The 13,392-nt window shown below is 43.5% G+C and overlaps 1 protein-coding gene across 1 annotated transcript in view; it reads left to right on the forward strand.

Annotated features, from left to right (window-relative positions):
• UNC79 (unc-79 subunit of NALCN channel complex) overlaps positions 1–13,392 on the forward strand; it is a gene marked incomplete at its 5' end in the record, with an annotated part of 183,863 nt that overhangs the window by 78,483 nt on the left and 91,988 nt on the right. The window contains 2 exons of the mRNA XM_089662827.1: positions 3,161–4,327; positions 7,782–7,889. Coding sequence (XP_089518953.1) covers positions 3,161–4,327; positions 7,782–7,889 — 1,275 coding nt within the window. The remainder of the gene's footprint in view (positions 1–3,160; positions 4,328–7,781; positions 7,890–13,392) is intronic.

The following is a 13,392-nucleotide window of genomic DNA, read 5'->3' on the forward strand; positions in this document are numbered from 1 at the left end:
AGCAGCCTCGCAGGGCCGTTACCAGAGAGAGTAATAATTCCAACATAATTCCATTCCAAACAAGCCCCCTCCCCAACCAGGCTATCCCAACCGGCAAGACAATGGCAGTACGGGATATCAAAGCCACCGTGGGCCACACAAAGAAATAGGTGTCTATAACGTTCCTCCAGATGTAAATATTGGGCCCATAAAAGAGAATAATCATTAAACATTGTCTCTAACACCCGGTGTAATTGGCTCCAGCTTACGCGTTTCGTACACACGCATGTCTTCAACGCAGCCCATCAACTCTATCAAGCCGATCACCAGTTTCATGGTCATGTATGATGCACGTGCTTGGCAGGCATTGTCCTGTTGGGCGCATGCGCACCGCAGGCCCATCATTTCTACCAAGTCGATCACCAGTGTCATGGTCACATATGACGCAGGTGCTTGGCAGGCTTGTCCTGTTGGGCGCATGCGCACCTCAGGCCCATCAACTCTACCAAGCCAATCACCAGTGTCATGGTCACGTATGATGCAGGTGCTTGGCAGGCTTGTCCCGTTGGGCGCACGTGCACCACTGTCCCATCAACTCTACCAAGCCGATCAGCAGTGTCATGGTCACGTATGATGCAGGTGCTTGGCAGGCTTGTCCCGTTAGGCGCACGTGCACCACTGTCCCATCAACTCTACCAAGCCGATCACCAGTGTCATGGTCACGTATGATGCAGGTGCTTGGCAGGCTTGTCCCGTTAGGCGCATGCGCACCACTGGCCCATCAACTCTACCAAGCCGATCACCAGTGTCATGGTCACATATGATGCAGGTGCTTGGCAGGCTTGTCCCGTTAGGCACATGCGCACCACGGGCCCATCAACTCTACCAAGCCGATCACTGGTGTCATGGAAATATATGATGCAGGTGTCGGGCAGGCGTGTTCCTCTGTGCGTATGCGCCCCGGGACCTACTAGTCAACAGGTTTGCCGCCGGTATCATGGAGATGCATGATGCCGGCGCCGGATAGGCCAGTGGGCAGCCTAGGCAGAAGCTGAGTGTGTGATGGAGCCAGTGAGCTCCCGACAAAAAAAAGGAAAGAAGGAAAGCAAGGAGAATCCAGGTATATTGTTTAAAAAAATGTAAACCTAAAAAAACAGTGTGAAAAAGACGGGAAAGGAAATACAACCTTTTGAGCTAGAAGAAAAAAGAGAACAAATAAAGTTCAGAGCTGGATAAACAAAAAGGGGGAAAAAAAAGAGAAAATAGAAAAAGTAAATGTAAATGAACTCGAAAAAGGGGAAACTAGAACAGAGGCTGCAGAGCAAAAAAGATGGAAAAATTTGAAAATAAACAGAAAAATAAAAATATAAATGAAATAAAATGAAATAAAAGAATAAATAAAAAAGGGAAAACATTCAATAAAAATAAAATAAGTATAAATAAATTAGTGAAAATAAAAAAGGGGGGAAACAAACTGACACAGGCAAAGGTATTGAATGAAAGGTCCCTCAATAATGAGAGAGAGGAAAAAGGTAATGGTACAGATGTGATCTCAGTAATACAATGCGGCAATTCTTTCCAGAAATTCTGAACTACAGGACACTTCCAAAAGATGGGTCCAAAGGTGGACGGGGAGTTTGAGCAGCGCCAGCACTCCGCAGACACCTGCAGTTAGATTTGAGCCAGTTTAGAAGGAGCATAATAAATCCTGGGTACAAATCTGAAATCTATCTCAAGAGGATACCAGATGAGAAAATGGAGAGGTCCACATGTCGTCCCAGTCCTCTCCATTCAAATCTGGGACTTCCTCCGTTCATTTCACCTGGAAACGAGTCACTGAGGGAGAAGGAAATGGAAAAAGTTTTTTATAAGTTCTGACGTTCTTTTTTGTTTTGTTTTTAGTGGTATCTTCTCCCGATTTTGCGTTTACTGGTTTCCACCCATCCTTTCAGAAATATATTGATGGGTTGTTTGTTCATCAGCTGTAGGTCCAAGCAGGTGTTCCTCCATCACAAGCCATTTTAGGTTAATAAGATGCCTACTAGAGGCTTCCTTCAGTGTTCCTCATTGGGAGAACTAGAACAGAAGCCATCTTTCTTTATGAAAATTGTCCTTCGCAATGGTTTCCAGCTATAATTTTAGAAATGTATCAACGTGTTGACTTTCCTATGATTGTTCATTAGCTGTGGATCTAAGTGCAAGCTGTTTTTATCCGTTTTAAGCCAATTTCGGTTAAAGGATGTCTACTAGAGGCTACCTTTAGCGTTCTTCATTGGGATGATTGAAAAGGAAGCCATCTTTCTTCACGAAAATTGCCTTTCACAATGGTTTCCACCCATCATTTTAAGAACTGTATTGAACTGTTGACTTTGCCTATAGTATTTCTTCATTGGCTGTAGATCCCAGCGCAGGGTATTTTCTTCTGTTAGAAGTCATTTTAGGACAAAAAACATCCAAGTTCCCAGCATTCCCCCTTAAATCAGGGTCAGCAAAGTTCACCCTTACATGGCAAGGGGAAACTTTGCAGACTCTGAAGTAAAGAGAAACTCTGCGAACTCTGATGTAAGCGGGGCTCTGGAGACAAGAGAATCTCTTACATCAGAGTTCCCCTTTACACCAGAGTCTGCAGCATTCCCCTTTACATCAGGGTCCACTGTGTTCCTCTTTACATCAGGGTCTGCAGAGTTCCCTTTTACATCAGGGTCTGATGTACTCTAAAGGGGAACCTTGATGTTAAGGGGGCTATGGGAATGATGGGGACTTTGATGTAAGGGGGAGCTCTGTGGACTCTGATGTAAGGGGGAACTCTGTGGACTCTGATGTAAGAGGGGAACTCTGTGGACTCTGATGTAAGGTGGAACTCTGTGGACTCTGATGTAAGGGGGGACTCTGTGGACTCTGATGTAAGGGGGGAACTCTGTGAACTCTGATGTAAGGGGAAATTCTGTAAAGATCCCGGGATCATTGGGAAGGGCCCTTTGACGGTTATAGTTATGCCTTTTCCTCCAGGACATGTACAGTATTAATTGTTGGGGGGGGGGGGGTTTCATAATTGTTCATGCGTCCTGGAAGTCCATTTCTGCTAAATTGTCCATTTTATAGCAGAAAAGCAAAAGACATCTTCATTTCATAGGAGATGGAGGAGTCATGAAGGCTTCTTATTCTTCTGCTTTACTTCTAGGTGAGATTGAACTGGCTGAATACAGGGAATCTGGGGACAGCATTCTACGTTGCGTGAGAGAAGACACCAACCAGAAGAAAAGGTTACGGTCCCTAAAACAAAAGTCCCTGGACATTGGCAACACAGACTCTTTGTTGTTCACTCTTGACGAGCATCGCCGGAAGTCTTGCATTGACCGCTGTGACATCAGCCACTCCAATACCCAGAAAATGAACGACTACGGACGTTCGAGGCAGAACTCATCCTCAAAACCTGATAATGTAAACACCAATGAGAACATATCACAAAGAGAGAGCTGCCAGGAAGTCAGAAGACCCGTCATACCAGAGGTGAGGTTCAGCTGCATGGAGACATTTGAGGTCAAGGTGGACTCTCCAGGAAAACCACCTTCACCAAGAGAAGACTTGGACCTCATTGATTTGTCTTCGGATTCAACATCGGGGCCAGAGAAACAGTCCATTTTATCCACCTCCGACAGCGACTCTTTGGTCTTTGAGCCTCTGCCTCCCTTGAGAATTGTAGAAAGCGATGATGAGGAGTTCCAGCTCCTGAACAGTGAGACTATAGCAATCTCAGCTTCTTCAACTCCCATCAGTGCCTCAGTACTTAGCCTTAGCATGATGCCCCTGGTACAAGTAAGTGTAGAAGACTGTTCTAAAACCTTTACTGTCAGGGATTTCAGCTATAATCCTTCTTTGGAAGCCGATGATTTCCCTTCCCGAGCTCTACAAGATCAAAAAGACTTTGAAGAGTTGGAGAAGCCAGGAGACTCTCAGGAGGCCTCCAGTGGGAGCCCGCTGACTCTTAAGCAGAAGCGAGACCAGCTGCGCAAGTCCTGCGCACTCACCGGCATGTCGGTGGATGACAGCTTTGAGGACGCCACAGAGGACGCCGTGGAGGAAGCCAATTCCCCCGTAAAAAGCGTTCACCTGAATTTGCCAGAAGAAGGCGAAAACCAGATAGAGAGCGATAAGCCGGATGCTAGCGCAGAATCTGACCCGGAGCAGAATGCTGAGCAGAAGGAAGAAACAGAAGAATCTGAGTTTAAGATACAAATTGTCCCCAGGCAGAGAAAGCAAAGAAAGATCGCGGTCAGCGCAATACAGAGGGAATACCTGGACATAACGTTCAACATCCTGGACAAGCTGGGAGAACAGAAAGACGCAGGTGAGCTCCAATCTGACTTTAATTTGAATTTTGAGAATGAGATGTTACAGAATTCAGCTTCTACAGAAGGGAAACGCATATAAGCCGTTTATTTCTTTTACTCGTTGTGGAGGCCTGTGCTTCCGAGAATGTGAGGCCTACATGGACCTCACAAAGGCTCTGCTACTTCATACGAGCAAACATTTTTCAGGAAGGTTGCTTCCCTCAAGCTTGCTATGTATGCCGATATGTGGGTGCAGGCAGGATGGAGCTCGTCCATGCTGCCCTTGTGAACTTGACTGCAAAAGACAGCCACACCCAGCGGTGCATTTGGGTTTTGTGCTACCCTAGGCAACACAAAAAGTCCAGCAGAGAAAGAGAGAGACTCACCATTACAGCTCTCCAGAAAGAAAGCCATATTAGATGTCTTCATTCCCACCGACAGCCCTCTGCCCCATCAGTGCCGCTTGTATCACTCACCCGGCTCACTCCTCTCTTCCCCCTGCTGTCCAGCCCCGGTGCCCCTCGGAGCCTCCTCATGCACAGCGCCATTCACTCCCGGTTACCGGCACGACGTCACCACACAGGAACCGGTGGCTGAAGGCAGAGCACAGGGCAGGCAGGACATTCAGTGTTCCTTCTTTCGTCACCCCCCGAAAATATGCCGCCCAAGGCAAACGCCTTGTTTGCCTTGCAGTAAATACGCCCCTGGCGGCACCCCAGTGGCTTTAGAGATTCAATAAAACAACATGCACAACCCCCCCCCCCCAATACTACAGACCTCTGCATTCTGTGTTGCTTACTCCTTACCCCTGCACTCTGGTTTACTTCTTTCAGAAGTCTGGGTTACTTTCTCCTTACTTCTGAGATCTTCATTACTTACTATTGGCCAATAGACTGTACTTTACTTACTACTGACCCCCCTACTCTGCATTACCTAGTGCTGACCCCTGCACTCTTTGTTACCTACTACTGACCCCTGCACTCTTCGTTGCCTACTACTGACCCCTGCACTCTTCGTTACATACTACTGACCCCTGCACTCTTCGTTGCCTACTACTGACCCCTGCACTCTTCGTTGCCTACTACTGACCCCTGCACTCTTTGTTAAATACTACTGACCCTTGCACTCTATGCTACTTCTGATCCCTGCACTCTCTCCGTTACTAATGACCTAAAAACTCTGTGCTACCTAGCTCTGACCCCTGTATTATTTCTGGCTTACTTCCTACTCCTGCACTCTTTTCTTAACCTATATTCTGAACTCTTCGTTACTACTGACCACTCGGACCCTGCATTACGTACTACTGATTCCTGCTCTCTGCTTTACAAACTTCTGACCCCTGCACTCTGCATTACATACTACTGCCACCCTCCACAGTCTGCATTACAAACTACTTGCCCTTTCACTCCGTGTTACATACTGCTGACCCCTGCATGCTGTATGACATAGTCTGCATTACAAACTACTGGCCCTTTCACTCTGTGTTACATACTGCTGACCCCTGCATTCTGTATGACATAGTCTGCATTACATACTACTGGCCCTTTCACTCTGTGTTACATACTACTGACCCCTGCATTCTGTATGACATAGTCTGCATTACAAACTACTGGCCCTTTCACTCTGTGTTACATACTGCTGACCCCTGCATTCTGTATGACATAGTCTGCATTACAAACTACTGGCCCTTTCACTCCGTGTTACATACTGCTGACCCCTGCATGCTGTATGACATAGTCTGCATAACAAACTGCTGGCCCTTTTACTCCGTTGTACGTACTATTGACCCCTGCATGTTGTATGACATAGTCTGCATTATAAGCTACAGGCCCTTTAATTCCGTGTTACATACTGCTGACCCCTGCATGCTGTATGACGTAGTCTGCATTACAAACTACTGGCCCTTTCACTCCGTGTTACATACTGCTGACCCCTGCATGCTGTATGACCTAGTCTGCATTACAAACTACTGGCCCTTTCACTCCGTGTTACATACTGCTGACCCCTGCATGCTGTATGACATAGTCTGCATTACAAACTACTGGCCCTTTCACTCCGTGTTACATACTGCTGACCCCTGCATGCTGTATGACATAGTCTGCATTACAAAGTACAGGCCCTTTCACTCTGTGTTACATACTGCTGACCCCTGCATGCTGTATGACATAGTCTGCATTACAAAGTACAGGCCCTTTCACTCCGTGTTACATACTGCTGACCCCTGCACTCTGTGTTACATACTAATGACCTCTAAACTCTTATTTACTCCAGAACTCTGTGCTACTTACCCCTGCACTCTTTAACCACTTCAGTACGGGGCACTTTCACCCCCTGCCTGCCCAGGCCAATTTTCACCTTTCATTGCTGTTGCACTTTGACAATTACGCGGTCATGCAACGCTGTACCTATATGAAATTTGTATCATTGTTTTGAGACAGACGGAGCTTTCTTTTAGTGATATTTAATCACCACTCAGGTTTTTATTTTTTGCTTAACAAACAAAAAAAAGACCCAAAATTTTGAATGATGGGCACTAATAGATGGCACTGATGGGCACTGATGGGCACTGATGGGTCTGCACTGATATCCCTGATTATCAGTGTAAGTGTCCCCTGTCAGAATTGTCTGTTACTAGAAAGGACTGCCGATAACCGGCAAGTCTGTTTACTATGTGATCAGCTGTGATTAGACACATCTGATCACATGGTAAAAGGCTACTCTAATTGGCCCTTTACCATGATCTGTGACCAAAGGACACAGCAATCACATTGCATGCCGGACACGAGCCCCAAGGGGTGCGTGGGGTGGGGGGGCATGGTTCTAGGAGGAAATCTACGGTATATACCCCCCCCCCCAGAACTGGCACTTTTTGCTATGGCACGGTTGGGAAGAGGTGAAACCTCCTCACTATTTAAAGAGGAACTGCCGGCAAAGCTTCCTAATTTGAAAAATAAAACTTTATGCTTTAAAAATAACAAAGATCCTGTTTAGGAAGTTTTTTTTTTTTTAGTAATCTGCTATTTTCAGGTAAAAAAAATCCACCTTTTTTTCTTACCTTTTCCTGTATGCAGCCATTTTAACTGTGGGCAAATGAAGCCCTGGCCGCTCTATTCCGGGTATATGATCCGCTGCTTCCCCCCGCAAGCCCTGCAGTATCCCACGCACGCGCGATAAACCCTTTTATGGTCACAGTTGCACACTGAGCTCATCACTGTGCTGCTTCTCCTTTAACTGTCCAGTCACAGGCTGGGGGTGGGGCAAGACCTGTGCCTGCTGTTTCCTGCAGCAGAACAAAAACAGGTCTCCTGTCCTGTCAGACAGGGCTGTGCTGTGTAAATCTCAGGACTGGATGGACAGAAATTCCTATCCGTCGGTCAAGTAAAACCGCTTTGCTGTAATCACTTTCATGCGTTAATTTAGCATTTCGTTGGAAGTTTAACTTGAACGGAATATTTTAATCTTTGTTGGCAGAATCTGAGTCTAAAGCGCTATCCATCCTAGAGATGCCCAGAGAATCGTCTTCTGCACCGACCCTGGAGGCCGGGATTCCTGAGCCCAGTAGTCGCTCTTCTCTTGCAAGTAAGTTACATCCATTTATATTCTGTGGTTATTAACATTTCCGAATGTCGACTATTGGAGATCTGAATGTCTGTTTGTAGTGTTGTCGCCTTAGCAGGATCGAAGAATTCGTACAACAATGTGCCTGGAGTTTAAAGCAAGTACTTTTATTTGTGGAAAATGTGAGCATACTGCGCCTAATGCATAATAAATGCCGGCATCATAAATGGTGATTCTGAGATGACCCTTGGGGTATATAGAGTATACAAAAAGATGGCAACCACCCCAATTTATAACTAGCCAATGCAGTACGGCGCACAAGGAAGAGTATCTAGAATAACGTCAGTATAATGATTACAATGTATCTAGAACCAATACCTTTTTGCTTTAGTTGTGGATGGAGCAGGGAAGGGCTAAAGCCCCCACCAGGCTGTGTATAGTAACGCTACCCTGGCAGGATGGAATGATTCCTACTGTAATGTGCTTGGAATTTAAAGCGGGTAGATTTTATTTATTGGTGTCTGTGTCCCACTGGGGGGAGTCCCTTCCTTTCCCTTCCCTTCTCTTCTCTTCCCTTCCCTTCCCCTCCCCTTCCCTCCCCTCCCTTCCCTTCTCTTTCCTTCTCCCCTTCCTTACTCTACTCTTCCCTTCTCTACTCTACTCTTCCTTTCCCTTCTCTACTCTACCCTTCCCTTCCCTTCTCTCCCCTTCTCTTCCCTTCTATTCCATTCCTTTCCCTTCCCCTCCTCTCCTCTCTCCTCCCTACTCTACTCTTCCCTTCTCTACTCTTCCTTTCCCTTCTCTACTCTACTCTACCCTTCCCTTCTCTACTCTACTCTACTCTTCCCTTCTCTACTCTATTCTTCCTTTCCCTTCTCTACTCTACTCTACCGTTCCCTTCCCTTCTCTCCCCTTCTCTTCCCTTCTCTTCCATTCCTTTCCCTTCCCCTCCTCTCCTCTCTCCTCCCTACTCTACTCTTCCCTTCTCTACTCTACTCTTCCTTTCCTACTCTACTCTACTCTACTCTTCCCTTCTCTACTCTACTCTTCCTTTCCCTTCTCTACTCTACTCTACCCTTCCCTTCTCTCCCCTTCTCTTCCCTTCTCTTCCATTCCTTTCCCTTCCCCTCCTCTCTCCTCCCTCCTCTTCTCTTCTCTTCCCTTCCCTTCTCTTCTCTTCCTTTCCCTTCCCTACCCTACCCTACCCTTCCCTACTCTACTCTACTCTTCCCTACCCTACTCTACTCTACTCTACTCTACCCTTCCCTTCTAAACTCTACTCTACCCTTCCCTTCCCTACCCTACCCTACTCTACTCTTCCTTTCCCTTCTATTCTCTTCTCTTCCATTCCCTTCCCCTCCTCTCTCCTCCCTCCTCTTCCATTCCCTTCTCTTCCCTTCCATTCCCTTCCCTTCCCTTCTCTTCTCTTCCCTTCTCTTCTCTTCCCTTCTCTACTCTACTCTACCCTTCCCTTCCCTTCTCTTCCATTCCTTTCCCTTCCCCTCCTCTTCTCTTCCCTTCCCTACTCTACTCTACTCTACTCTTCCCTACCCTACTCTACTCTACTCTACCCTTCCCTTCTAAACTCTACTCTACCCTTCCCTTCTCTACCCTACTCTACTCTTCCTTTCCCTTCTCTCCCCTTCTCTTCTCTTCTCTTCCATTCCTTTCCCTTCCCCTCCTCTCCTCCCTCCTCTTCCATTCCCTTCTCTTCCCTTCTCTTCTCTTCTCTTCTCTTCCCTTCTCTTCCCTTCTCTTCCCTTCTCTTCTCTTCCCTTCTCTTCCCTTCTCTTCCCTTCCCTACTCTACTCTACTCTACTCTACTCTACTCTATACTCTACTCTTATACTCTACTCTTATACTCTACTCTTCTCTTCACCCCTTCCCTTCTCTACTTTACTCTACTCTACTCTTCCCTTCTCTTCTCTTCCATTCCTTTCCCTTCCCCTCCTCTCCTCCCTCCTCTTCCATTGCCTTCTCTTCCCTTCTCTTCTCTTCCCTTCCCTACTCTACTCTACTCTACCCTACCCTTCTCTTCTCTTCCCCCCTTCCCTTCCCTTCTCTACTCTTCCCTTCTCTTCTCTTCTCTTTTTTTCTCTTCTCTTTCCTTCCCTTCCTCTCTCCACTTTCATACTCTTCCCTTGCATTCCCTTCCCTTCCTCTCTCCTCTCCTCTCCCCTACTCTTCCCTTGCATTCCCTTCTCTTTCCTTCTCTTCTCTTCACCCTCACCACTCTTTCTGCTAACAAATCCAAAATTTAGTGTTTTCCGTTCCTTTTTTTTTTTTTTGACATTCGGTGTGGGTGTGTTTTAGGGATATGGGGTTGTGATTGGTCAATATGGACTATTTAAACCTGTTGGCAATGTTATCACTATTGCCATAATAAAAGAGGTCTTTTTGTGGCCCTGAAATGTCACATCAAACGTTTGCAGCAATACGTTTCCCCGTGTTTTGCATACCCTTGTTGCGCCACCACTTTATTCTGCTTTGATGGCAGTTTGAGTTTACGGCACCAACCGGTGTTCTGCCATTGCAGCACCCATGCAGCTGGATTGTTCGGGCTCCTCCAATCACTTCCTGTATCGGTGACAGTGGGCGCAGGACAAATGTGGAGGGGGGGGGGGGGGGGGTTGGACCTTCGTAGGGGCACAGCTAAAAAAAAAATTATATATATATAGTATATGAGGTGGTATCAAACTTTTCGAGAATAGTTTTGTAACCCACCAACAGATGGTAGCACAAGGCTGCACACACAGCCACAGGAAGCACTGACCTTCAAAAGTTGTGCGCCAAAAGACATCGTCCTGTGTATATCGGGAGCTGTGCAACTGGTGCTATTCTGAATGCTCATTAACAACAAACGTGAAATTCTTCGTGAAACCGGGCAAATTGTTGGATCTCCACGATGTTGTCAAAATGGCGACCTTTGAGCTGGATCTTCATCTTCAGGAAGAGGGCATTTTTGGGGGTTGAGCTCGCTGAAGGTCTTCCTGATCTCCCCTTTTCTAGTGATGTTCTTCCGCTCTTGAAGCGCGCGTGCCGCTCAGAACACCACGAACGACTCATTGCAGCATCACCGTAAACTGGGCGAATCGTGTCAAAATTCTCTGCGGCAGATTTGCCCGGTCTCACGCAGAATTTCACGTTTGCTCTTTGTTCTAACTTGCCGTCCATGATGAAATAGCCGACGTGATAATGCATGTGGTCAGAATAGCACCAGTTGCACAGCTCCCGATGTACACAGGACCATGTCTTTTGGCGTACTGACTTATGCAGGTCGGTGCTCCCTGTGATGGTGCGTGCAGCCTCGTGCTGCCATCTGTTGGCGTATTCCAAAACTAGTCTCAAAAACTTTTATATATGCAGAGGGTCTAACTCTACCCCACTCTATCCAAAACTAGAATGAAACATTTAGACTTTACATATACTTTGAATTAATGAATGCTTTGTATGAGGAGGAAAGAAATCAGTCAGGACAGAAAGTGCCTCGTTATAGTGAAAACTGGTAATCTGTAGGGTAGCATGACTGCTTTGCTGTGCGCATGATTTAATCTGTAATGTAGCCAAACGTTCTTTAAGGAGTTTTTTTTTTTTTGTGCCAGTTGAGCACATGATGTCCCGTAATTTTTCTAAGAGATTAATGCCCGTATCATCAACTTCGTTTAGTGGTCGATATGCGGTATAGTTTTCTGAAATATTTCAGTGAGAAAAACTGTACTGCACTTTTGGCCACTAGACGGAGCTGATGATTTAGACCTTCATTTCATAGAAAGAAATAGGGCGACTTTCACATCCCAGTGTGTCCCTGGGACAGGAAGTGAAGGAATCGTTCCCCAACGGGACATGCATGGCAGAACAACTGACAGAAGATTAACCTTTCCTAAATGTAACCAACAAATATAAAATCTGGAAAGAAAAGTTATCTATCTATCTATCTATCTATCTATCTATCTATCTATCTATCTATCTATCTATCTATCTATTGTCTATCTATTATCTATCTATCTATCTATCTATTGTCTATCTATCTATCTATTATCTATCTATCTATCTATTATCTATCTATCTATCTATCTATCTATCTATCTATCTATCTATCTATTATCTATCTATCTATTATCTATCTATCTATTATCTATCTATCTATCTATCTATTATCTATCTATCTATCTATTATCTATCTATCTATCTATCTATCTATCTATCTATCTATCTATTATCTATCTATCTATCTATCTATCTATCTATCTATTATCTATCTATCTATCTATTATCTATCTATCTATTATCTATCTATCTATCTATCTATCTATCTATCTATTATCTATCTATCTATTATCTATCTATCTATCTATCTATCTATCTATCTATCTATCTATCTATTATCTATCTATCTATCTATCTATCTATCTATCTATCTATTATCTATCTATCTATCTATCTATCTATCTATCTATCTATCTATCTATCATCTATTATCTATCTATCTATTATCTATCTATCTATCTATCTATCTATCTATCTATCTATTATCTATCTATCTATTATCTATCTATCTATCTATCTATCTATCTATCTATCTATTATCTATCTATCTATCTATCTATCTATCTATCTATCTATCTATTATCTATCTATCTATCTATCTATCTATTATCTATCTATCTATCTATCTATTATCTATCTATCTATCTATCTATCTATCTATTATCTATCTATCTATCTATCTATCTATCTATCTATCTATTATCTATCTATCTATCTATCTATCTATCTATCTATCTATCTATTATCTATCTATCTATCTATCTATCTATTATCTATCTATCTATCTATTATCTATTATCTATCTATCTATCTATCTATCTATCTATCTATCTATCTATCTATCATCTATCATCTATTATCTATCTATCTATTATCTATCTATCTATTTATCTATCTATCTATCTATCTATCTATCTATCTATCTATCTATCTATCTATTATCTATCTATTATCTATCTATCTATCTATTATCTATCTATCTATTATCTATCTATCTATCTATCTATCTATCTATCTATTATCTATCTATCTATTATCTATCTATTATCTATCTATCTATCTATCTATCTATCTATTATCTATCTATCTATCTATCTATCTATCTATCTATTATCTATCTATTATCTATCTATCTATCTATCTATCTATCTATTATCTATCTATCTATCTATTATCTATCTATCTATCTATTATCTATCTATTATCTATCTATTATCTATCTATCTATCTATTATCTATCTATCTATCTATCTATCTATCTATTATCTATCTATCTATTATCTATCTATCTATCTATCTATTATCTATCTATCTATTATCTATCTATCTATCTATCTATCTATCTATCTATCTATTATCTATCTATCTATTATCTATCTATCTATCTATCTATCTATCTATCTATCTATTATCTATCTATCTATCTATCTATCTATCTATTATCTATCTATCTATCTATCTATCTATTATCTATCTA

Source organism: Staurois parvus, unplaced genomic scaffold (assembly GCF_062004578.1).
Source record: "Staurois parvus isolate SC_StPar_1 unplaced genomic scaffold, SC_StPar_1.0 ptg001563l, whole genome shotgun sequence".
In the NCBI taxonomy this organism is placed as follows: domain Eukaryota; kingdom Metazoa; phylum Chordata; class Amphibia; order Anura; family Ranidae; genus Staurois; species Staurois parvus.